The sequence below is a fragment of the Balaenoptera acutorostrata genome, chromosome 10, assembly GCF_949987535.1.
Source record: "Balaenoptera acutorostrata chromosome 10, mBalAcu1.1, whole genome shotgun sequence".
In the NCBI taxonomy this organism is placed as follows: domain Eukaryota; kingdom Metazoa; phylum Chordata; class Mammalia; order Artiodactyla; family Balaenopteridae; genus Balaenoptera; species Balaenoptera acutorostrata.
In genome coordinates this window covers 1,942,674-1,968,292 of record NC_080073.1, presented here as the reverse complement: position 1 = coordinate 1,968,292, position 25,619 = coordinate 1,942,674, and the positions used below count along the sequence as shown (strand labels likewise).

Below are 25,619 nucleotides of genomic sequence, written 5' to 3'. Positions count from 1 at the left end.
TCCCGCCCCCAGCGCCAGGCGGCGCATCCAGTAGGTGCTCGATAAATACCCACAGATTTAAAGAGCAAGTTGACGTTGCCGCGCTCACCTTTCACTATAGTCAGATCCCTGGAAGTTAACCAAGTACCAAGCAGTTCGCACCGGGAGCGGAGGTGAGGGGGGTGGGCAGAGGTGAACTGTAGGAGCCCATTCATGCAACAATTGTCTGAGCACCTACTGTATGCCAACATCATCCACCGCAGGGAATAAAAGACAGTCAAAGCGGTAAAGTTAAGAATGTACGTAGTGTGTCAGACGGCGATTCGAGGTAGGCAGAGAAATCCGGCAGGGGAGGGGCTGAAGTGAGGCGAGGCTGGCGGGCCTCCCGGAGGCGGTGACCAGAAGAGGTAGCACCTCGGAGGTGGGCGGCTGCTTGGGCCAGCGTGCTAGGGCCTCGCCTCCGAAAGCACGTTTAAACTCCCGCCACAGGCAGTGAGGCGGGAACGAATGTACGGAGATGAGGGCGTAAGGCCCCGAATTAAGCCCCGGCCCCTCCCGGCAGGGACGGGGTTAATGCCTGATGGGGCGAAGCGTCCCGGGTGTGCGCATGCGCGGAGCGCGGAGTGCGCCTGCGCACAGCGCCGGGCGACGTGGCCGGCCGGAAGTGGCCCGTGCGGAACCTCCGGAGGACCGCCGTCGTCAGTCGGTCTATCCTGCGCTAGGTGCTGGTTCGCGCCCCCGCCGGCACCACCATGCTGAAGAAATTTGACAAGAAGGACGAGGAATCGGGTGAGGGGGGCGAGGCCTGGGGGAGGCCGGACCACTGCCCAGGCTCTCGGCGCCCTCCCCGGAGGCCTCTGTCCCGACCCGAGGCCCCGGGAGGGACGCGGGCTTGTGCGAGGGGCTGCCGCCGGTCAGTGGCAAGCCCTGGAGAGCCCGAGCAGGCTCCACTGCCCCGCACTCGTAAGCTCGGACCGCGATTCTCTGGGTGACCTTGGGCGGGTCGCACGCCTCTCTGGGCCTCAGTTTCCCCATCTGTCAGGGGAGGGGGCCGCGCGCGATGCTCTTGTGGGGATTCGCTGGGGCTGCGTCGGTGCTGGCCAGACTGGGGAGCACAGTGTCCCGTGGCTGAGAACCCTGACTCTCATGCATTTACCCAGTAAACATATATTGAGCGCTTACTGCATGCCAGGCTGTACTGTGCCCTGACATTGCAGTAGAACAAGTGAGACGCTCAGTGCTCGAGCCGGGAATATTAGAATGGTCGCGACGTAGTGGAGGAAACAGACGTCAGTCAGATACTGAGGTGTGTAACTACACGTGTGCTATCTGCCAAGCACAGACCCTAGTCGCTGGAGGTGGGTCCCGCACGTAATAGGGACTCAGTTAAGTACCAGTTGCATAAATGAATGCAAGACGTGACACTCTGAGAGGCACACAAGGACTGTACCAGGGCTGCTGGGTGACTGTGAGTCAGTGGTTTGGGATGGAGGGAGCCCCCCTTGCGGGAGGGTGGCTGGATCTCCTGGCAGGTTGTAGAGCTTTGGTTGCCGTTCAGAGGAGTTGGAACTTGACTAGGTCGGGCACTGGGACATGTTTCCCTTGGCTATGTCTGGGAGAGTTCTGAAATTCAGGGTCACAGCCTGTGCTCAGTCGTGCCTGTTCTCTGACTGTAGGCGGAGGCTCCAACCCATTCCAGCACCTTGAGAAGAGCGCCGTGCTCCAGGAGGCAAGTGTCGTTTGCTCCTGTCTCTTCCGTCACGAGTGTTCCCAGTCAGCGTGCGGGCGTGTTCAGAGTGCTGGTTTAAAGGACAGCCGGGGAAAGACCTGCTCCTGGAAAGACGGGGGCACTTTGTTCCCGGGGACGGTTCATTAGGCCTTTTTCTTCGTCTTCGTTTCTCTTTCTAGTTAATTAATAAGCGTTGCCTGAGTATCCATTAGTCACTAAATCAGCACATCCTCAGCTAATATTTAGGGAAGATTTCAGGAGTTGTTAATAGGTGAAGTAAGAAAAAAGCAAAACAAGACTCTTTCCTTATGAAAATAAGGGTGGGGCAAGTGTATTTATTTACTCTGGGCATTCTCAGACCTCGAACGTGCTTGAGGGCAGTCAGGGAAGGGAAATAAACTCAGCCAGAAGGTAATATCCTTGGTCGCTTCTTCCTAGGCCCGCGTGTTTAACGAAACTCCTATCAATCCTCGGAAATGTGCCCACATCCTCACCAAGATCCTCTATCTCATAAACCAGGTAACAGGGTGAGGCTTGGGGGTGGGGAAGATGGTACTGGGGTGTGTTGGGGGGAGGGGCACAGCCCCTGTGTAGTTATAGCCAGCGGCCCAGCTCTGGGTCCCCTCAGCGTCCCACTCCGATGTGTCGCCCTGGACGGAGCCTCTGCAGGGTCCGAGGATCTGGCCTGGGCTGATCTGGCAGGAAGAGCATTGTGGCCCGTCTGTCCCAAGCTGAGACTTCTTTCTTGATTAAAACAGGGGGAGCACCTGGGGACCACAGAAGCAACCGAGGCCTTCTTTGCCATGACTAAACTCTTTCAGTCCAACGATGTAAGTGTCCCCACCCCAGCCCTCCCCCAGAGGGGGCAGCTCTGACAGGGTGGTGGGAGGGCCTCCTGTCAGCGAGGCTGCCTTATGCTGCACCAGGGGTCAGAGGGCTTTTCGCATCTCTTGCCCAGCCCACCCTCCGTCGGATGTGCTACTTGACCATCAAGGAGATGTCCTGCATCGCAGAGGATGTCATCATCGTGACCAGCAGGCGAGTCTTGGTCTCTGAAGGATCCACCGACACAGAGCCCATCTTCTCACGAGCGCCAGGCGCTCAGACTTCGGCTGACGCGTTGCCCGTGCCCTTTTCTCCTCTCCTCTCCTGTCTCCCCCGTCCTTCAGTTACCCCGCCCACCCGTGGCGGCCTCCAGAGAGTGGGCGGTTTCCCTTTTAATTCTCTGGCCTGAACTTAGGCACAGAGCCTTCCTTCCCTTGATTCTTCTCAGTCAACTGAGGCAGCCGGAAGTTTCACAAAGACTCTAGCGAGTACCAAGAGAAAGCCCAGGAAGCATGCACGTAGGGGTCTGTATACACGGGAAGCACAGGCAGACTCGCTCACTAAGGACTGCTTTGCTCACTAAGTGTTAGGCTGAGGGATTCAGGGGACAGAGTGGACCGAAATATAATCCCTGGGCTCTCTTGTCTTATTCCTTCTTGCCACAGTTTCGGGGGGGACGTTATACATTCGTGTGTAGGTTCATTTAGACAATATTTATCGTCTGTCAGCCCCCGTGTAACTCTGGGAATAGAGCAGCAAACACGACAGGCGTGGCCTCTGCAGCCCCAGAATTTACCGAGAAGTAACCCAGCAGACAGGCATTAGGGAAGTGTGACGGCTGTGAGAGCAGATCAGGAGGACAGCCAACTTGAATTTGGGCCAGGAAAGGCCTCCTGGAACTGTCTGAGTGGAGTCCTGAGGGCTGAGTGAGAAATTGGACAGAGGTGGAGATGAGCGGGGCAGTGCGCCCGGCTGAGGGGGCGCAGGTGCCAGGGCCTGGGGTGGAGAGCGTGGCCTGTTTGGGGACGTCTTTGTGAGGGGCTGATGGGGATGGCAGCAGGAAGCCTCGGGAAGGTTTCAGTCAGAGCAGGGGAGTGACCTGGTCAGTTTTCAGTTTTACGAGAAACCCTCTGGCTGCTATGTGGTGTTTGGCGGGGAAGGGTTAAGAGCACAGACAGGACGCCCGTTAGGAGACTGGCGTGGTGACCTGGGGTGGGCAGGGCAGGGCCGGGGGGGCAGGCCCGGCCCCTGCGTGAGGCCGTCGCCTTGTCCCCGCAGCTTGACGAAGGACATGACCGGGAAGGAAGACAGCTACCGGGGCCCGGCCGTGCGCGCCCTCTGCCAGATCACCGACGTGAGTCCCCCGTGGCCAGCTCGGTCGCCACGGGGTCTCACCCTTCACGCGCTGTAGCTCGTCCCCGGCTCCTGGGAGGGGTGCGGGAACACAGGACATGAGCCTGCTTCCTCCCTCCTGGCCGCCCCTCCTCCACACCATCACCTGCACTCCTGAGGGCGGCAGGGACTCACCGGGCCCCCTCCCGCCCACCGCTTGTCCCCGCAGAGCACCATGCTGCAGGCTATCGAGCGCTACATGAAGCAGGCCATCGTGGACAAGGTGCCCAGCGTCTCCAGCTCTGCGCTGGTGTCTTCCCTGGTGTGTAGCCTCGGCAGGGGCCGGCGGGGCTGGGGGCAGGGGCTGGATTGGGAGACTGAAGAAACATCAGAGTCGCTTTCCAAAAGAAAAAAAAAGCTTTGTATCCCCAGATCTGAGAGTCCCACCCCCTTCTCAGTGAAGAGCGCCCGGGGAACTCTGGGTCAATTGAGGGGCCAGTTGGACAGCCTTGACCCATCCTTTGGGGTGACAGATTTTTGGAATTTGAGCCCGGCAGGAAGTCTGCCAGGGCAGGGAGAGTGAGGGTGGGAGCTGTCCCGAGTCTGTGCACTTCTCAGAGGACCCGGACGACAGAGGGGCCCTGGGCTGTGTCTGAGGGAAGACCCAGAGCCAGCTGAACTGTGGCCAGGCCGGGAGGTGTGATGGCAGAGCATCCTGCCTGCTCACCCCTCAGTGTGCCCTGTGCCCCACAGCACCTGCTCAAGTGCAGCTTCGACGTGGTCAAGCGCTGGGTGAATGAGGCCCAGGAGGCGGCGTCCAGTGATAACATCATGGTGCAGGTGAGCAGAGCAGTGATATTGAAGGTACTTAGGCTGGTGGCATGTCCTGGCCAGACAGCATGGACTCGTACCACGGAGACCCTGGCGGCCCCTGGCTGGAGCAGGCTTTCATCGTTTTGTCGTGGTGGCGAGACTTGGGGGGTTTGGGGAAAGAATCCAGGGCACCACTTGCAGGGGGAGTTGGGTTAGAGACGTTACTAGCTGGTACCGAAATATCGAGTATTTTGATAACCAGCTGAGTGTTGTTTTGGGGTATGCGACATAGCTGACCTGGCCCAGGCAGGCGGAGGGCCTTTGCCCAGCTGGCTTTGTTAGTGACGCATGGAAGCATCCTGGTGGGGCTTTCACGTGCTGATCTCTTCTTCAGTGACTTCAGCCAGGAACCCCTTTATTTCCATGAGTCTCAGTTTCCTTGTCTGTAAAACAGGAATGAAAGTCCTTGCCTCACAAAGCTGTGAGGATAAAATGAGAGCCTCTGTAGCCTCTGCCCATCTGGCCCCTGCCTGCAGCCTCCCTGTGTGGGCGTCTGTTCCCTCCCTCTGTGCCCTTTGTGCTGGGTCTCGTCTCCAGGACCAGCTGTGGCCCCTCAAACCCTTACCAGGGTCAGAGGAGCTTCCCACGTAGAAGGCCCTTGAGTGTCACCCTGGTAAGGATTTAGGAAAGAGCAGAGGGGACAGGAGGTAACTCCGTGTGCCTTCCCTCTGCAGACCTAGCCTTGCCGGCAGCAGCCGCAAGTCCTTGGGCAGGGCAGTGGGGGCAGAAGTACCTGTCACACGGTGTCACCCGTAAGGTCTGACGCTGTGAGGGCTCACGTCTGCACAGCACCTTACGACACGTGTCCCCCTCGAGGCCTGGCTCCCGCCTTCTCTTTCTGGTCAGAGACACCTGGTCTCCTCCTGTTCTTCCATCTGTGGCACCTGTTGTCCCCTCCACACCTGCACTCACGCTGCCCATCGAGGCCCTTGCTGAAATTGGGGGCGGACGAGGACCGCAGACGCCCAGGTGGCTTGTTGGGCACGGTCGCACCCAGGCTCTGGAGGAAGCGACCGTGGTGCCCATCCCGGAGACGAGGAGGCCGGAGCCCAGAGGGACCGTGACCTCCAGAGCCCCACGGCCAGGGGGCCCGGCCTCACACGCCCGTGCTCTGCTGCCCTCTCCCGCCTTCTAGTACCACGCGCTGGGGCTCCTGTACCACGTGCGGAAGAACGACCGCCTGGCTGTCAGCAAGATGATCAGCAAGTTCACGCGGCACGGCCTCAAGTCCCCCTTCGCCTACTGCATGATGATCCGCGTGGCCAGCCGGCAGCTGGAGGAGGAGGACGGCAGGTAGGGGCACTGTGTCCTCCTCACGCCACGCGAGGCCTCGCCCGTCTCCCGGGCGGGCCCCCCCAGCGTCCTCTTGCCGCCTGTTGTCCCGCAGCCGCGACAGCCCGCTGTTCGACTTCATCGAGAGCTGCCTGCGCAACAAGCACGAGATGGTGGTGTACGAAGCCGCCTCGGCCATCGTCAACCTGCCGGGGTGCAGTGCCAAGGAGCTGGCCCCGGCCGTGTCAGGTGACCAGGCGCTCCCCACCCAGGCCCCACGCGGCTCTGCCTGCCAGGAGCTAGGCCCTGGGCCAGGTGGCGCGGGAAAGAAAGGAAATGCCCTCAGGCGGGCCGCAGGCTACGGTTGGGAGAGGGCATCAGTCCCCAGGCAGCACCTGCTCCCTGCCGGGCCAGGGCCTCTCACCTGGGCTCTGGCGCGTGGCGGAGGCGAGGTTCAGAGGGGCTCTGCTGCCTGCGGGTGGCTGCCGTGGCAGGAGGGCCCGGCGGAGGAAGCCCGCATTTATGCAGCCGGGGCCTGGGCCGTCTCGGGGAGGAGAAAGCGGGCTTGGTCAGAGTCTGGACAGGAGCCTGGGTTTGCAGTCCTGGCTCTGTGGCGGGACAGCTGGGCGAGCCTGGGTGAGCCGGCTGTCCTCTCCGCGGGAAGGATAGCAATCGTGCCGTTACACTGGCAGCGTGGTGCACGCGGCACCTGCTCTCTGGGCGGTCGTGCAGCAGAATCCGCTGGGCTCCCGCTGCTGTCGGGCCAGCTGCCGAGTGATCAGTGCCTTGGTTGTGCAGGCCCTTGTGCGGAGCGTTGAGATCTCACTGCATGTCGGGGTAGCAGGCATGTGATGGTGGGCTAAGTGGTTGGTCCTGGAAGGCGGGTGCGTTGAGAAGTGACTTGGAGCAGGAGAGAAGGGGCAAGCGTCCCAGAAGGACAGACCTAGTAATGAAAGCCATGATGTTCTGGCCAGAGAGTTCCAGCTGCAGAGGCTGAGAAATGGTTGGCCCTCCTGCTTTTCTCATGTTCTCCAGAATAAGGTTGCAAACCTGTTAGGCAGAGAGATGGGGTTCACATTTGCAGAGAGAAGTCTCTCCTCCTCCTTGGCGACAGGAACAAAAGAACTAAATGAATTCATTCCCTGGTTCGAATGTTTGTTCTTTCTTGTTATATTACTCATGTTCCAGAATAACGAAAGCCAAACAGAGAGAGCTTTTAAAATAAGGGTTGTTTAAGAAAACCGTAAATAAGTGCTGAAAAAGTATAAGAGAATGGAAGCCAAGTTACGAGGAGAGGCGCGTAGACACTGCAGAAAACAGCAGTCACGTTCGCCTCTCCAGCGGGCGCACGCGGAGCCTGAGCTTCCTGAGGCCAAGGCGCGGGCTGGGGCGGCCGATGCTCTGCCGGGACCCCAGGGCAGGCAGCCCCGGGTGTCAGTCCTGGTTCTGCCACTTCCTGGCTGCTGGCCTCGTTCCTTCAGTTGCTCTGCCCCTTTGTGCCTTGGCCTCTGTGTCTGTGAAATGGGGAGATACGGGAGCTGCTTGGCAGGCATGTGGGGACTCGCGGGGACACGGCAGGCAGGGCTCAGCCCTGTGCCCGGCACCGTAGGCTCCTGCGTGTGAACCGCCGGGCGGTTGCAAGCGTGCCCAGGGGGAGGACGGCTGTCTCCTTGGTTGGGGTGGTGGCACCAGTAGGGAGACAGCTGGACGCAGCCTCAGAGCCCTTGCATGTGCGCCCCGCCGCTGTGCCCGGTCCCTGCCCCTCGTGGGGGCCCCTGGGCTTCCCGGCAGCCCAGCACCCATATCCGTCTCCCCGCAGTGCTCCAGCTCTTCTGCAGCTCCCCCAAGGCTGCGCTCCGTTATGCCGCCGTCCGCACCCTCAACAAGGTGAGTTCAGAGTTGGCGGAGTGGGGCTGGGGGAGTGTCTCCTGGCCCCCGCCCTGCGGGAGGTGCAGCCCTGGTCCTCCTCTGTCCTCTGGCGGTGACGCGAGCTCACCCGAAGGACCAGCGGAACAGTGGGGGGCCTGCTGTACCCCATCCCTGTCCTCATCTCTTTGCTCCCGAATCAAAACAGGTGGCCATGAAGCATCCATCTGCGGTGACAGCTTGTAACCTGGACCTGGAGAACCTGGTTACAGACTCGAACCGCAGCATTGCCACGCTGGCCATCACCACCCTCCTCAAGACGGGCAGCGAGGGCAGCATCGACCGCCTCATGAAGCAGATCTCCTCTTTCATGTCGGAGATCTCGGACGAGTTCAAGGTCCACAGTCCCCGCCTGCCGCGTCCCCGCTCCGAGCCGGGGCGGGGGTTCTGGGGGGCTGGTGGGGCAGAGGGCTGGCAGAGGTGCACGCGACACTGCGTCCGGCTTTTGTCCAGCGAGGCCAGGAGCCTCCAGGCCAGCTTGTTAAGTTCTTCACTGTTTCTTGTGCGCTTGCCGTGTGCTGGGCAGAGTTTGGAGAAAGGGGAACAGAGCAGTGGACAGACCAGTTCTGCTCTCGTGGAGCTTGCTTGCTGGGGAGGGGAGGTGGACAGTCAGCAAGGTGGGGACACGGTAATTTCACACACTAGTGCAGGGAGGAGACCCCACAGGGTAGGGGTTCCAGGAGGAGCCGCCCCGGGGAGGTACCTGGGAAGACACAGGAGAAAAGGCAGAAGCAAGTGTGTTGGGAACAAGAGGAAGGGGCTGAAGTGCCAGGTTGGGGGCTTCGCGGCCAGTGGAGCCATGAAGTCGGAGCAGGTGGTGGCGAGACCGTGGGAGGCCTGGGGGCTCGTGATAAAGAGCTGTGGTTTTAAGGAAGCTGCTAAAGCGTTTTCTGTAGCGTTCTCTAAACTTTTATTTTCAAACAATTCACAGAAGGTTGTAAAGAAATACACTGAGAATTCCCGTGCTCCCCTCCCCCAGCTGCCTCGTCCTCCAGCACCCGCAGGGCCACAGGACAGTGTCAGCACAGGCACAGGCAGCAGCTTACTCACCGGTTACACGTGTGTGTGTGTGTGTGTGTGTGTGTGTGTGTGTGTGTGTGTGCGTGTGTGTGAGAAACTCTGCGTAAGATATAGGATGCTCAACTACACCACCACCAGGAGACTCCCTGGCGTTCCCTGCATAGCCACACCCATCCCCTCCTCCCCATCCCTACACACTGTTCTCAATTTCTGTAATTATGTTATTTCACAACAGTTACATAAACGTTAGTATGTTGTTGGAGAGCTTTAATCAGGGTAGAAGGCAGACAGACGGCAATGTGAATGACTGTGATAGAAAGCGTGGTGAGTTCTGCAGCAGGAATGACGCAAAGTAGGCAGAATAAACTCTGTGGGTTATAGGAGTACTTTGTAGACTGTGGAATGACACAGTGAGACTTGCGTGTAGAGAGATCCTTCTCAAGCTGCTGGAGGGTGAACTGGGCTGAGACTTGGCTGTGGGAGTTGGGCAGAGAGGCGAAGGCACCCGCAGGCCTGGGAAGCGGGAGGGGGGCTGGTCTCAGAGCCCCTGGGGAACAGAGCCAGGTGTCGGGGCGCCATGTGGCAGCTGAGGGCGTGAACGTCCTCAGAGGTGAGTCCGTGTTCTGGTTTGGGCTCGCGGTGCTTTGGATGCGTTTGGGGAAGGAGGGAGACGATCCGGGCTGAGAGGAGGGAAGCGGGGGTAATGGTGATCGCGGCCGAGTTTGAGGTGCCTGTGGGCACCAGGTGAGGTTGTGTGGTAGACATTTGGAAGCACTGCTCTTGAACTCAGACCAGAGACGAAGATTTGGGCATCAGGGGCATAGAAGAGGTGGTTAAAACCACGGGAGGAGATGAGATTGCCAAAGAGACTGAGAAGAGAAGAGGGCTGGGGCCAGAGCACCCCAGGGGGCAGCCTGAGCTGGAAGGCTCAGGGGTGGGAATGGTGGGGGAGGGGAGAAGCAGCACAGGCGGGATGGCGGGGCTGGCGGACTTTCCTGGAAGTCTGAGTAGGGGGCCCCAGAGTCTGGATCTGGGCCTCGGGACTGCTGTGCGTGCCTCCCTGTCTGGGGGGCTCGGGGCTGCGGGCGCCCCGAGGGTGGAGGTGGGGCTCCCCTCGCGTCTCGGCCTGTTGCTCCCAGGGCCCGGCCCTGCCTGAGGAAGGACTCCGCTGGCACTGGGTGCGTGAAGTAACCACCAGGTGGCGGGGCCACCGCTCACGCATGTCTGTTTGGCCCAGGTGGTGGTGGTCCAGGCCATCAGCGCACTGTGTCAGAAGTACCCTCGCAAGCACGCCGTGCTCATGAACTTCCTGTTCTCCATGCTGCGTGAGGAGGTAAGAGCAGGGCGCTCGGGCGCCGGGTCTCCTGTGCGGGTGGTGGCCTGGCCGCTGGCTCCACGCCCAGCTAGTTCTCGGGTGTACCCGGTCCACCTGCTGGCCGGCTGCTTTCGTGGTGCCCACGACCCTTGAAACTCCTCATGGGCTGACAGTGTAAACATGCACCGATCACTAATAACCCTAATGACACGCTACCCGGGCTCTAAAGACCCAGCAGATGCCCCAAGGTGATGCTTGTGTAGAAGATGGGAAACCGAGTTCTGTCTGGTGTCATCTCGCGTAGGAATATTCCAGCCATTCCAGGAGTTCCAGGGTGGTTTCTTGGGAAACTGAGGCTAATAATGTGACATTGGTTCTATTTTTGTTCCTGACGTGAATTAGTGATTCACGTGGGCCACCTTTCTTGGTTGTCTCAACAAAACCGGTCCGTTCAGAGGAGCAGACGCAGAGTGTCCATCAGTAGATCTGGTCCCCGGATATTTGGTGGCCCTTTGCCGCAGCCCCAGGTGGGCCCTTGCACCAAGGCAGTAGAGGAACCGTTGCCTTGGGTGCCTTTGGGGTTCCCAAGAATACGAGAAGGGAGCAGGGCTTAGGGTGCCTTCAGCTGACGGCCCAGCACAGTGGAGACACCACGCAGCGTACACAATCTTGTGATCCGCATAACAGGCCTTGTCGTAGACGTCATTTTCTCCCTTTAAAAATCTGGGGTCTGAGAGCACCTGCCCGTGGCCACCTGGTCAGTAAGTGTCGGGCTCCAGAGCCCGTGGTGTTCTCCCGGGCCTCCCTGCCTCCCAGGACAACATGTAGCTCCACGGGAGACAGCGCGAGAGCTTCACTCGTTAGAGCACAGCGCTCAGACACCGAGGCCCTGTCTGCTGGAAGAGGGCCTGTCCCTCAGCACAGGGTGTGTCGGCCACGAGCTGCTGCAGGCGAAGCCCTGATGCGGTGGCTCCGAGCCTGTCAGTGCCCAGTCGGCGGGCGGGCTGCAGAACCGGTGTTATAACTAGGGCACCTGCTGACAGAACAGCCTTACTGAAATGTAAGGCGCGTGTGTAATTCACAGAGAGTATCTATTCTTCACAATAACCCACGAGGTCAGTACGCTAATGGTCCTTGTTATGAAGGTGCCTGAGGCTCAGACAAAGAGAGTGACTTATCACGGCCGTAAAACAAACTAATCTGAGAACAGGGGCTAGATTTGACCCACAGACAAGTTCTGCTTGGGTTGTGCAGAGTTTTACACATTTTGAATTAGTAGCCATTATTTAAAAATCAGGAAAACCACCTCGATAGATTTCCAGTTTCTCTTTAAAAACTTCTAAGACCTGGCAACGCTAGGCTGCGTGGTGATTTCGCTCTTTAGATGGTGTTTAGATGGCACTGTGCACGGCACGACCGTCCCATCCAGTGTGCTGCGCGTTGCCGGGTTACGGCCGGGCACCTGGGGGCATCTCACTTGCCACTTCTGTTATTAAAGTCTTTAAGTGGCAGAGCATAGATTTGACCCGGGATCGTTTGTCTCTCTACTGCCCCATTCTGCCTTTTTTTAAACTGTCATAAAATACCCACGACGTAGAATTCCATCATCTTACCTGTCTTTAAGCGTAGAGTTCAGTTTTGTGCAGTACATTCACAAGGGCGTGCAGTTAACCTCCAGAACTTTCTCATGCTGCAGACGGAGCTCTGTTCCCATTAAACACTAACACCCCACTCCTCCAGCTTCCACATCACCCATTCTGCCTTTATCTCAAACTTGGAAAGAACATGAAGTCCCAGATATTTCTATTAAACCATCTACTCTTAGAGCAGGAAGGGCCCCAGCGAGCATTCAGCCTGAGCCTTTTGTTTTACACAGAAGGGAGGTAGAGGCCGGGAGAGCCGGGCGCTCGTCACCAGGTTCAGTGCCTGGACCGCTGTGCCGGGTCCCGGTTAGGCTCTGGCGAGAGCAGCCTCGGCACTCAGCTCGCCCCTTGTGCCGCAGGGCGGCTTTGAGTACAAGCGGGCCATCGTGGACTGCATCATCTGCATCATCGAGGAGAACGCGGAGAGCAAGGAGACGGGGCTGTCGCACCTGTGCGAGTTCATTGAGGACTGCGAGTTCACCGTGCTGGCCACACGCATCCTGCACCTCCTGGGCCAGGAGGGGCCCAAGACCAACAACCCCTCCAAGTACATCCGCTTCATCTACAACCGGGTGGTCCTGGAGCACGAGGAGGTCCGGGCAGGTGGGTCAGAGCAGGGCTGCCCCTGGGCCCCAGGCTTGCCCTGGAGTAGACGCCCCAGCAGAGGGCCCTGAGCCCCCGGGGGGACACGGGCACCTGGTGTTCTTGCCTCACAAGCTCGGTGTTCCATAATCTTGTAGGAAGGACCTTAGATGTTTGGGCGTCATCTAGGTGAATGGTTCTTAACCTCTAATTCGCCTTAGTGATTTTTTTAAGTGCCACTATATGTTGTCATTTAACTTTCTTTCTCTCTTTCTCGCTCCCTTTTTCCTTTCTTTCTTCCTTCCTTTCTTTTTAGTGTTTAGTTTTTTATTTTTTTTTTATTTTTTTTTTTTATTTTTTTTTTAGTTTTTTATTTTTAATAGTAGCTTTGTTGAGATATAATTCACATACGATAAAACTCACTCTTTTAAATGAGGATGCAATTCAATGTGCAATCATCATATTCTTAATTTTACTTTTAATTTACTGCTCTTTTCTTCTCATGCCCTCTCTGGACAGATGTTCCTCTTTCAGCAATTGTTACTCATTCAGTAGTAGTTTGTTCTCTCGTTTATGGTCGTATACTGCTTCACTGCGAGCTGAGGCCATTTGGATACAGAAGTTGAGGGCAGCTCTCGTGGCCTCTTAGTTAATGCTGAAAAGGACTCCTGGGACCCAAGAACAGGGCTTCCTTCCCCGTGAGAGGCAAGGAGTTGAGGCCGGTGGTGTCCACGTGACCGAGGCTCCTTGTTTCATGGTGTCGGGTTGGGCCTGCTGGGTCGGGCCTGCTTGGCTCTGGATGGCCCGTTCCGAGCCCTGGCAGTAAATCGTGTTTGCTTCATAAATACAGGCGCCGTCAGTGCTCTGGCCAAGTTCGGCGCGCAGAATGAAGAGATGCTGCCGAGTATCTTGGTGTTGCTGAAGAGGTGAGTCCGGGCCGCGGGCCTGGTGGACAAGTGTTCCCGCGGGCCCAGGCGGCTGTCCTTGGTCTCTTTTTAACTGAAAAAGGGGAGAAAAGGTACACAACTATTGATTATAGGGAAAAATGGAAACACAGAAAAGTATGGGACTTCCCTGGGGGTCCAGTGGGTAAGACTCTGCCCTCCCAATGCAAGGGGCCCAGGTTCGATCCCAGGTCGGGGAACTACATCCTGCATGCCACAACTAAGAGTTCCCATGCCGCAACTAAAATCCTGCATGCCGCAACTAAGACCCGGCACAGCCTAAATTAATTTTTAAAAAAAAGAAAAGCATGAAAAACAATGTCATGCAAATAATCCCTCCACCTAGGCGTTAATTTGAGATGTTTTCTATTTTAAAAAACAGCTTTATTGAGATACAATTCGAGACCCATACGATGTACCCATTTAAAATGTATAATACGATGGTTTTAGTACATTCAGAGTTGCATAACGATTGCCACAGTCTAAGTTGAAAACTTTTTTTTTTTTTGACCATGTCACGTGGCTTGTGGGATCTTAGTTCCCGACCAGGGATGGAACCTGTGCCCCCTGCAGTGGAAGTGCAGAGTCCTAACCACTGGACCACTGGGGAAGTCCCGACAACGTTTTTAGCACCCTCAAAAGAAACAGTGTACCGATTAATAGTCACCACACCTCCCCCAGCCCCCCAGCCCTAGTCAACCACTCGCTTTACTTCTGGCTCTGGATTTGCCCGTTCTGGACACCGCATATAAACTCAGGCATACAGTGTGTCGCCTTTCATGTGTCTGGCTTCTTCATGATGTTTTCAGGGTTCATCCGTGTTGTAGCATGTGCCAGTACTTCATTCCTTCGTATGGGCAAATAATATTTAATTGCATGAATAGACCACATTTTGTTTGTCCGTACATCCGCTGATAGGCATCTCGGTTGTTTCCACTTCGTGGCTGTTGTGACGAGTGCTGCTGTAAACATTTGTGTGCGACTTTTTATATGACATGTTTTCAGTTCTCTTGTGTGTATACGCAGGAGTGGAATTGTTGGGTCATATTAAATTCTTTTGTGATGTATGCTGTGGGTATAGGAGATTGCCTCCCTCACTGGGTGGGCTCGGGGGAGAGGGTCCAGGGAGTATGAATACGGCCACCTCCTAGTTAATTAGAGTCCCGCGGGCCCTTCTGTGCATTTGATGCCTGGGTCCACATCCGAGGACTGAGCCTTAAGAGACCTGCTTCCTCTCACCGACCTCTGCTGAAGCCCTGCAGCACCCCTCCTGCCGCCCTGCGGGGCCCTGGTCAGGAGGACCTTGTGTTCTGGCCACAGGTGTGTGATGGACGATGACAACGAAGTGAGGGACCGAGCCACCTTCTATCTCAGTGTCCTGGCGCAGAAGCAGAAGGCCCTCAACGCAGGCTACATCCTCAACGGTGCGTCCTTCCCGGCCGGCCCCGACCCAGCGCCCGACGGGGCTGCAGTCTCGCCGGGCAGGGGGATTCGGAGGCAGCGTGCTCTCAGGGCTTTCCTGGCACCTGCAGAGCGTCCCTGTGACCTCAGGAGACCCGGGGCCCTGCGTTCACAGCCCTGTGGGTGGAAACAGCCCAGTGAATTGAAACACGAATTAGTCATAGAGCCTCCATTTGCAGAGCGCTTTACCCTTTTTAAGTCCCTCTCCTATGTCCGTTTACTCCCCACATCAGTCCTGCGAAGGACAATGTCATGAGAAAGTGGGACCTCAGAGGCCTAAGTGGTTTTCTCAAGGTCCTACAACCTCGACCCCAGGATCTCAGTCTCCCAATGGCCTCTAGGTCTGACCGTGTCCATCCCTGGTCTGGAGAGGGCTCTGCAGCAGTATACTCTAGAACCATCGGAAAAGCCTTTTGACCTCAAGTCTGTGCCCCTGGCCACCACACCCATGGCAGAGCAGAGAACAGGTAAGTAACACCTGCACTCCTTTCATAGGCCCTCCGGTCCAGGCCTCCGCTGGAGGGTCTGCGTTGGCTGCAGAGTCACTAAACCTGCCCAGGATGGATGGGGCTGTGCTGGGCGGAGGGAGTTACCCCGTCTGCCTCTGGCCGCAGGAAATGAAGGCACGTAGGCACAAACACGTGCTCTCTTCCTCACGTGCTCTGTACTTCACACTCTCGGGGGTAGAAGTGATAATCCCTGAGTAACAGCACCGTGGTCAGCACTACCCTGGCCCGTTCCTGGAGTTGTGGGTCACCATGCCTGTTTGTTCCTGCAGAAAGCACCCCCATCACAGCAGCCAAGCAGCCTGAGAAGGTGGCAGCCACCCGGCAGGAGATCTTCCAAGGTGAGTAGTGGTGCTTGGTGGGGCTCCCGGGACCACGGCTAGGGTAGCGGTTCTTCTCTGGGGAATTAAGAGTAGGAACTGTCATTGGTTGGGTCTCTCCTGAGTGCTGGGCTCTGAGAGTATTTAGACAGCATGTTTGACCCTCAGGTGGAGGTTATTGGGTCCATTTGGTATTGGAAGATTTGGACGTTCAGAGAGAGACAGTGATTTGCCCAAGTTTGCACAGCAAGAAGGGGCGGTGGGGGTTGGCGGTGGAATTAAGATCCAGCTCCAACTGGCTCAGAGCTGCCTCGGCCTTGGTTCTGAGGCTCAGTTCCCTGAGGCCCAGGCCAGTTCAGGATGTCTGATGCCACATAGCTGACTCAAGGGACACGGTCCTTTGTCTCGGATTCCAGATGTGTTCCGTCCACGTTGTCTTGCAGGGTTTTGTTTAGGTTTTCATCTGTCCCTCTGCGTGTTTTAAGGGGAGAGGCTGCGCGTCCAGTTGCCAGACCACGTTATCCACTAGATTCCTACCTTTGAGGCCTAGCACGTGTCCCTCGTCCTTGGTGATGCCCCCCCCCCGACTCCTCCCTTCTCTTCCGTGGTCCTGTGCAGTTCTGCACGTTCTGTCGTCTGTATTCTCTGTCACTGCACTTAGTGCCTTCCTTCCTCACAGTAGGCTCCCGATCATCATTGAATTAAATTAAATCCCACCTTTTCCATTCCCTTCCCGAACCCTGTCTTCCATCAACATACTGTCTCAGATTCAGCAAAACTAGGATCCTGAGCCGACTGGGATCACTCTAATCCGAAACTTTTCCTTGTGTGTTAGTTCTCTCTTGCTGCCGTCACAAGTTACCATGAAGTTAGTGGTTTAACATAACACAAATTTATTACCTTGTTCCGAGGACAGAAATCCAAAATGGGTTCCGCCGTGTTGGCGGTGCCGAGCTCCCTCTGGAGGCTCTGAGGGGTTCGTCTTTGGCGGCCGCCTACATTCGCTGCCTAGAGCCCCTGTCCTCTGTCTCCAAAGCCAGAAGCACAGCCACAGTCACATCTCTCTGCCTCTGACCCTCCTGCCTCCCTCTCACCTGGACCTTGTGGTCACATTGGGCTCACCCAGATAATCCAGGAGACGCTCCCCATCTCAAGATCCAGTGTAATCCCTGCAAAGTGAGGGAACATACTCACAGGTTCTGGGAATTAGCTCGTGCACATCTTGGGGGGCCGTCGTTCTGCCACGCCCTCCAAGGAAGACTCCTTTGAAGCCTCTTTGAGGGACTCAAGCCCATTTGTAAACGACCTTCCGAAGCCTAATGTTTATTGATCACATGTTAAGTTCCAGGATCTTTGCTAGATCTTGACCTTTATTGCCTCTTTTATCTTCACAACAACCCTGTGAACAAGATTATTGTATCTATTTTATTGATGAAGAGTCTGAAACTCAGGGGCATTAGTTTATAGCTACTAGCAGAATCCCCCAGGCAGTAAGGGGCATGTCCGCAAACTTGATGCCCAATGAAATAAATTCCCATAGAAAAGCACTCTGGGGGCTGATGCTCACAGGGGTCCTGAATGTGCCTCCTAATATGTAAGCTGACTCTTTCTGGGCTTTTTATTGCCTGCATGTTCAGAGGGCTGAAGCAGGCACACAGGCTGCCTCTTTGTGGGGGGAGAAGGCCAAATAATAATAATGCCTTCTTTCTCTCCCTATCCCTGAAATGTGAATCGAGTACCTACTCAGGCAGAATATCAAATCCCTGGCCTCAGGCACAGTTCTTTTCCACATGGAGTTCAAGTTAACTGGGAAGACAAGTTAAAAATCTTGAGTAGTGGTCTTCAAGTATCAGTATACATCAGAGTCATCTGAGGAAACTTGTTAGAAATGAAATTGGTGGATCCCAAACCTAGAGATTTTGATAGAGCCGATCTGGGGTGGGTCCAAGAATCTGTGTTGTTAACAAGCCCTCACCCCCAGGTAATTCTGACACAGGTGATTCATGACCACTCTGTGGGGAATTCTGCCCCTGCCGTAGAATAGGGGCAGCTGCCAGACGCCTTGTTCACCTGGACTCACCAGGGCTGGAACCTGGCTGTGGGCTGCAGGGAGAGGCCTTACCAAACACCCACCGTCCACACTAGGTTGGGTTTTCTGCAACACTCTGAATCTGCAGCCTCTCCTTTTGGGCCACCGTCTTAACTGCCACACGTCTAAGACCAGTTTGTTCTTTCACCTGGTTCCGTGGCCATCGCAGCATTCAGCGCCTCTTAGTCTTTTCCCAGTCTCCCTCTTTTAAGAATCCTTGCTGAGCTTCTAAGGTTGAGGGAGTCTCCACATGGATTAGGCCTGGGACGTTGGGCCTAGTGTCCGTTGGTTGCTCTGGCGTCTGGTGTGGGACAGCGGGGCGGAGTGTTTCGTGTGGCTGGCACAAGCTGAGCGGAGGGAGGGAGGTGAGGAGACGCTCGGGTGTGTTTGGGAAATCGGGAGTGACTGCTTCAGTGGGTGGGAGAGCTTGAGGACCAGGCCTGAGGATTGTTTAGCGACATCGCTGAGTGAGGTGTGGCCCGGGGGTTTCAGAGCAGCTGGCGGCAGTGCCGGAGCTCCAGGGGCTGGGGCCCCTCTTCAAGTCCTCGCCTGAGCCCGTGGCCCTCACCGAGTCGGAGACGGAGTACGTGATCCGCTGCACCAAACACACCTTCCCTGAGCACATGGTCTTCCAGGTGAGCTGGGGGAGGTCCTCCCGCAGGGCCCTGGCACCCCACGCCGGTGCTTGGAGCCCAGCCCGATGCCAGATCCACAACCAGCTGCTGTGTCCCTCGAGTCCTTGGTGCAGGGCCTCTGTGGCGCCTGAGTGTCCACGTGCAGACGGGGGGCCTGGGACGGGGGCCTGGGATGGGCGTCGGCGTGGCCCTGGGGTGAGAGGCAGGACCTCCTGGCTGCTCCTGGGCAGCAGGCTTGGGTCCAGGGCAGTGTCTCAGCGCCCACGCCCCGCTCCCTGGTCCAGTTTGACTGCACAAACACGCTCAACGACCAGACCCTGGAGAACGTCACCGTGCAGATGGAGCCCACGGAGGCCTACGAGGTGCTGTGTTACGTGCCCGCCCGGAGCCTGCCCTACAACCAGCCCGGGACCTGCTACACGCTGGTGGCCCTGCCCAAGGAAGACCCCACGGCGGGTGAGCCCCTCTGCAGATGCCCCCCCCCCCCGGCCTCGTGGGAGCCCCTGGGGGTGGGGTGGGTGGCTTGTGCACCAGCTGTTTGCTTCCTGTCAGAGCTTCAGCTCCTCGAGGTCAGTCCCGAGAAGAAGAGAAGGATGGCTAAGTCCTGGGGGCTTTTCACACGTCAGCTCATTTCCTCCTCATAGACCCCTGGGGAGCAGGAAAGTAAGACTCGGGTTAAATGGCTTGTCTGAGTTCACGTGGCTGGTAGGATGCAGAGCTCAGGTCTGCCTGGTCCTCAAACCAGGACTCTCTCATTGTACCAGGAGAGAGCACAGAGGAGGGCCCAGAGACAGGCACAAACATGGACCGTCCCAGGTCCGCTCCAACCAAAGAAACCAGTTGCTTTTTCCAGGAGCCACCCTGCAGCATCTCTGCCTTCCTCTTTCTTCCTTCCCTGTGAGGGCAGCTCCTGGGGGCTGCAACCTGGCTCTCCTGCCTTCTACCAGCCGGCGCCCTCTGTCCAGATTTGTGGGGCCGGGTGGCATGTGCCGCTAGTGGGGCGGGCTGTGGCCGCCCGCCCGCAGAGGACCTCGCCCGACCGCCCGGCCTTGCCTCCCCGCAGTGGGCTGCACGTTCAGCTGCGTGATGAAGTTCACCGTCAAGGACTGCGATCCCACCACCGGGGAGACCGACGACGAAGGCTATGAGGATGAGTATGTGGTAAGAAGCTGGGGCAAGGAGGCTTCAGGAGCTGACAGCCAGTCTTGAAGCATTTTCCTGCTGGTTTTGGTTTTGAAAGAATTTTTTTTTTAACTTAAAAAAAAAATACATGTTCGTGTGTAAAAAGAAAACTTGGGAAATACAAAAACAAAGTATACACAAACAGGAAAACATTACCCATAGTCCTTGGGAATGACTGGGTGGTGGGGAGAAGTTGTATCGCTGCGGTTATTCTGTACATTACAGATCTTGCTGTGCTCACTTAGAACCAGAGTGTATTTTCCTACCATTACAAATACCTCATAAACACAATTTTTAATGACTTTAAGATACTCCCTTATCTTAATATATTCTAACTCACTTGACCTCGTATTCCTTAAACACTTGGCATTTGTGATTCCAAATTTTCACTTAAAAAAAAAAATTTTTTTTTTTTTTTTTTTTTGGCCGCACTGCACGGCTTGTGGGATCTTAGTCCCCCAACCAGGCATTGAACCTGGGCCCTTAGCAGTGGAAGCATGGAGTCCTAACCTCTGGACTGCCAGGGAATTCCCAAATTTTCACTTTTTAAATGCTACATTAAGCATCCCTTTGGGTACAAATTTTTATCTGCATTTCAAGTTATCTTCTTAGGACAGATTCCTAGAAGAATAATTGGGTCAAAGGGTAAGCCTGATTTTAAGACTTTTTTGAGGGACTTCCCTGGTGGCGCAGTGGCTAAGAATCCGCCTGCCAATGCAGGGGACACGGGTTCAAGCCCTGGTCCAGGATGATCCCACCTGCCGCGGAGGAACTAAGCCTGTGTGCCACAACTACTGAGCCTTCGCTCTAGAGCCCGTGTGCCCTAGAGCCCGTGCTCCGCAACAAGAGAAGCCACCGCAGTGAGAAGCCCGTGCACCACAATGAAGAGTAGCCCCCGCTCGCCGCAACTAGAGAAACCTCGTGCACAGCAGTGAAGACCCAACACAGCCAAAAAAAAAAAGGACTTTGATTCATACTGTCAAATTGCTTTCTAGAGAAATTGGATCAGTTTGCATCTGCTGGGCAGTCCTTTCATGCACTGAAACGGCCCTTCCAATTCCAGCTCTCGGAGCTTGCATGGAACTGAGTGCAGGGTTGTTCTGGGGTTTGCCCAGGTCACAGTGGCTCAGTGCCATCTGAGTGCAGACCCTGATACTAAACCTGGGATGGAGATTGTCAGAGCCCTCATGTCCAGAGGGGCAGTCACCGAATACAGCTGATGGTCACTTGTGTCCTCCCAGGTCCATTGTTGAGGATGGGCCTTCCCTGAGCCAGCAATGACCTAAGGGCGGGAACTGCCCTAGGACAGGAGGGCTGGGTCTGGGGCATAGCTTCTACCGTAGGAGCTGAGTCCTACTTGTGAACACCTTACACGTGCACAGGAGTAGGGGCTCAGTGAAGAGCTGTTGGGTGAATGAATGGGGAACGTTTATGTACAGTTAGTTCAAGGTGGGGGGCAGTATGACATGTCGGCCCCAGGGAGGGCACGGCTGAGTCACAGGATGCGGGCCTCCTTCCCGTCCAACCTGGCACTTACTCTAGGCTTCAGAGTGATGTGTTCCCACAGCTGCCACCCGAGGATGAGGACAGTGGGCCCTCCATATCTGTTGGTTCTGCCTCCATGTGTTCAACCAACAGATAGAAAATATTCAGAATTGGGGTGGGGGGGTGTTCCAGAAAATTCCAAAAAGCAAAACTTGAGTTTGCCACAGAAGGCAACTTTTTCCATAGTGTTTGCATTGTACTTACAACTATTCACATAACATTTACATTGTGTCAGGTATTATAAGTAACCTAGAGATGATTCAAAGTATAAGGGAGGATGTGTGTAGGTTAAATGCAAATACTGCAGCATTTTATATAAAGGACTTGAGAATCTGCGATTTTGGTATCCGAGGGCGTCCTGGAACCAGTCCCCACAGATACTGAGGGACGGCTGTAAACGGGTGAGGCGTTTTCTGCCGAGGGGACACCACTTGGCTGTGAGCACCCTGAGGACAGGGAGCCGGTCAGGTGGTGCCTGTGCCCTGACCACAGTGCCTAGCAAGCACCTGCGGCTGCGCGGTGGGAAGGGGCGGGCGGCCAGAGCGGAGCAGAGGCTCGGAGGTGTCTCTCCCCTAGAGCTGTGTGCCTAACGCGCCCCTGCATCTCCCCAGCTGGAAGATCTGGAAGTCACGGTAGCTGATCACATCCAAAAGGTCATGAAGCTGAACTTTGAAGCAGCCTGGGATGAGGTAGGGGATGAGTTTGAGAAGGAGGAAACATTCACCTTGTCCACCATCAAGACACTTGAAGGTAAATCCTTGGGATGCCATTTCCGGCTTGCTTGCCTTACAAGATCCTTGGCTACTGTTGAAGAGCTCCCCCCGTCCCCCGCCCCCAAGTCCCCAAAGATCCAGGGCCGTGTCTAGAGCACGTACTTCAGATGCCACTTCATTAAAGACTGCAGAGTGGGGTCAGGGGATGGGGGGTTGGTGGCGGCACCAGGGGGAGGTCGTGGGTTAATAACACTGGGATTTCTCCCCACAGAGGCTGTGGGCAATATTGTGAAGTTCTTAGGAATGCACCCTTGTGAGAGGTCAGACAAAGTGCCGGATAACAAGAACACGCACACGCTGCTCCTGGCAGGTAAGCAGCATTTCTGGTGGGAAGGGTCTTGATGCCACTGCATCCTGGGCTGAGGGCTCCCCCCTGGGAACCTGGGAATTCAGAATTCACAGCGTTGAATGTTCACAGGGCATAAAGAGACCTGCAGTGGAATGTCTCCCTCCCAACACTTGCTGCCAGTCATTCAGTTTCCCTTCCACCAGGCACCCAGTGTTAAATGATAAAGGATGCTGTAGATCCTTCCTGTGATCATAGGGATGTAAAGGCAAATGTGTACGCATTTCCCTTTTTAAACTCAAATGTCTATATACAGGTGGTGTATACATCGTTCTGCACTTGGTTTTCACTTGATGGTGCATCTTGGAGAACTTCCCTATCGATACTCAGAGCTTCCTTTTTTTTTTTTTTAACGTAACATGAAATTTACCATATTAACCATTTTTAGGTGTACAGTTCAGTGGCGTTAAGTACATTCACATTGTTGTGCAACTATCACATCATCCAACTCCAGAACTTTTTCATCATCCGAAACTGTGCTTTCTTTTTTGTAGTTGATTACTATTCCATTCTATGGATGGACCATATTTTGTAGAACCAGTTCATGTATTGATGAACATTTAGATTGTTCTAGTCTTTTTTTTTTTAATAAATTTATTTATTTATTTTTGGCTGTGTTGGGTCTTTGCTGCTGCACGCGGTCTTTCTCTAGTTGCGGCGAGCGGGGGCTACTCTTCGTTGCAGTGCGTGGGCTTCTCATTGCGGTGGCTTCTCATTGCGGAGCATGGGCTCTAGGCACGTGGGCTTCGGTAGTTGCGGCACACGGGCTCAGTAGTTGTAGCTCACGGGCTCTAGAGCACAGGCTCAGTAGTTGTGGCGCACGGGCTTAGTTACTCCGCGGCATGTGGGATCTTCCCGGACCAGGGACTGAACCCGTGTCCCCTGCATTGGCAGGCGGATTCTCAACCACTGCGCCACCAGGGAAGCCCCTATTCTAGTCTTTTGCTGTTAAAAACTGTGCTGCAGGGCTTCCCTGGTGGCGCAGTGGTTGAGAATCCGCCTGCCAATGCAGGGGACACGGGTTTGAGCCCTGGTCTGGGAAGATCCCCCATGCTGCGGAGCAACTGGGCCCGTGAGCCACAACTACTGAGCCTGAGCGTCTGGAGCCTCTGCTCCGCAATAAGAGAGGCCGCGATAGTGAGAGGCCCGCGCACCGCGATGAAGAGTGGCCCCCACTCGCCGCAAGTGGAGAAAGCCCTCACACAGAAACGAAGACCCAACACAGCCAAAAATAAAAATAATAAATAAATAATAAATAAATAATTAAAAAAAAAAAACAACTGTGCTGCAGGGAATAATCCCATACATACATGTATACATACACACTTTATTTTGCCTATGTGCACTGAGGGTATTTGTAGGGTAAGTTTCCCAAGGCTTTACCAGGTCAAAGTGCATTTTTCATTTTGGTAAATATTTCCAGTTGCCTTCCATAGGAATTGTATGCCTTTTCTCCCACACTTTGGACAACACAATGTGTCAAAATTTATGATCTTTGCCAGGTGTAAAGAATGGTGTCTCCATGTAGTTTTTTTAATTTAATTTATTTATTTTTGTCTGCATTGGGTCTTCGTTGCTGCACGCAGGCTTTCTCTAGTTGCGGTGAGCAGGGGCTACTCTTTGTTGTGGAGCACGGGCCCTAGGCACGCGGGCTTCAGTAGTTGTGGCACACGGGCTCAGAAGTTGTGGTGCGCGGGCTCTAGAGCGCAGGCTCAGTAGTTGTGGCACACGGGCTTAGTTGCTCCACGGCATGTGGGATCTTCCCGGACCAGGGCTCGAACCCTTGTCCCCTAGCATTGGCAGGCGGATTCTTAACCACTGCGCCACCAGGGAAACCCTCCGTGTGGTTTTACTTTACATTTCTTGTATATTGAAGGAAGTTAAGTATCTTCTCAAATGCAAAGTGCCATTTGTATTTCCTTTTCTGTGAATTGTTTTCAGATCCTTTGTCCAATTTTCTATTGGGTTGATTGGTCTTTTCTAATAGGAGTCGGATTTTAAGCACTTATCATGGAAATTTTCAAATTTACACAAAAATGGAACCCCCAAGTACTCATCCTCCAGCTGCAACAACAGATAGTGTCTCTACCTATACTCATTCTCCACCCCCAGATTATTTTAGAGCAAACTCCATATATGGACATTTCATATGTAAATGTTTCTGATCTGTATGCTTCTCTAGAAGCTAATGACCCTTTGTTTAAAAGGGAGGCAATACGCTTATCACACACCTAAAACAATGAACGAAAGGAAATTTTTTTCTGAGTGTTTATAAACAGGGTTAGGAAGTAGTTCTGCTTCAGTGCCCTGCTCACAGCTGACAGCCCCCAAGCCCATCATTTCTGACCACAGTGAAGCAACCCAGTCCCCCGGGGTTTGCACACACCTGCGCTGCGGTTTTGTCATGGTGGGGCTGTCCCTTCGTCTGTGCTCTTAGATTCCGGCAGCGTGTGTGAGTGCCCCTGTGATGTCAGACACAAGCCATAGGTGTCCACTAATTCATTTTAGCTTGGCCGAAGCGTGAAATACAGCTAGTAGAGTGATCTCTGCTGAGATCATTGATGATGCTGCAGCTCAAGAGGTAAAGTGACGTGCCCAGGGCCTCACGCAGGGATTTCAGCCAGTGCTCCTGGTTGCGGGCCCCTCCCGTCTCAAGCCCCAGAGCTGCCTTCGCCAGTTGCTGCAGGTGCCCCTCTCAGCCCAGCTCCCAGCCCCCTTCAGCCTTACACACCTGTCCTTCTCACAGCCTTACACACCTGTCCTTCTCACTTCTCTTCCAGGCGTATTCCGGGGGGGTCACGACATCCTGGTGCGCTCCCGGCTGCTGCTTTTGGACACAGTAACAATGCAGGTGACAGCCAGAAGTTCAGAGGAGCTGCCAGTGGACATCATCTTGGCGTCTGTGGGCTAGGAGGCCAGCCTGCATAGGATCACATCCTACCCTTTCCCCCCCAACACTGTGCAGAAGTCAGGCCTGCCTTATGAACCCAGTGGAAACTCCTTTCCAAGCCAATTGTATTCAAAAACAATTAGGAATCAATGAGGTTTTTTGTTTTTTTTTTTTAATTTAACCCCTGCCCCAAAACTCCCTGCTGAGGGTAACTTTTGAAAGAGGGGGATGATTTTAGCTTGTCATAGAACTTGCTGCCTTGCCTGCCAGGGAAGGGACATCTCAAATGAATAAAGTGCTTGCACCACCTCTTGAGTTGATCCCCTAAGGAACCATCTTATCCCTATAAATAAATCAGCATGTATTTATTGAATGACTGCTACTTCTGCAGACTCGTGCTTAGGGGTCCGGCTTCCCTACCACCAAGAACAC

General features: G+C 55.1%; 1 protein-coding gene across 1 annotated transcript; it reads left to right on the top strand.

Moving 5' to 3' along the window:
* The first annotated feature begins 610 nt into the window (after positions 1-610).
* Positions 611-25,560, top strand: COPG1 (COPI coat complex subunit gamma 1). The gene is made up of 24 exons (XM_007179173.2): positions 611-768; positions 1,656-1,708; positions 2,147-2,227; positions 2,467-2,538; positions 2,667-2,746; positions 3,812-3,887; positions 4,095-4,187; positions 4,619-4,705; positions 5,874-6,031; positions 6,126-6,259; positions 7,830-7,897; positions 8,085-8,273; positions 10,194-10,289; positions 12,274-12,517; positions 13,347-13,422; positions 14,761-14,864; positions 15,243-15,368; positions 15,680-15,748; positions 18,309-18,451; positions 18,736-18,907; positions 19,515-19,612; positions 21,790-21,928; positions 22,163-22,261; positions 25,078-25,560. The coding sequence occupies exons 1-24, from the start codon at positions 732-734 to the stop codon at positions 25,206-25,208; spliced, it is 2,625 nt and encodes an 874-aa protein (XP_007179235.1). The 5' UTR covers positions 611-731; the 3' UTR covers positions 25,209-25,560.
* The last annotated feature ends 59 nt before the right edge of the window (positions 25,561-25,619 follow it).

Bases quoted from the DNA above. Each gene is read 5' to 3' on its own strand.
- COPG1 (XM_007179173.2), top strand. From the start codon at position 732: ATGCTGAAGAAATTTGACAAGAAGGACGAGGAATCGG. The intron at 769-1,655 runs GTGAGGGGGGCG...CTCTGACTGTAG, and splicing joins CAAGAAGGACGAGGAATCGG to GCGGAGGCTCCAACCCATTC. The intron at 19,613-21,789 runs GTAAGAAGCTGG...GCATCTCCCCAG, and splicing joins GCTATGAGGATGAGTATGTG to CTGGAAGATCTGGAAGTCAC.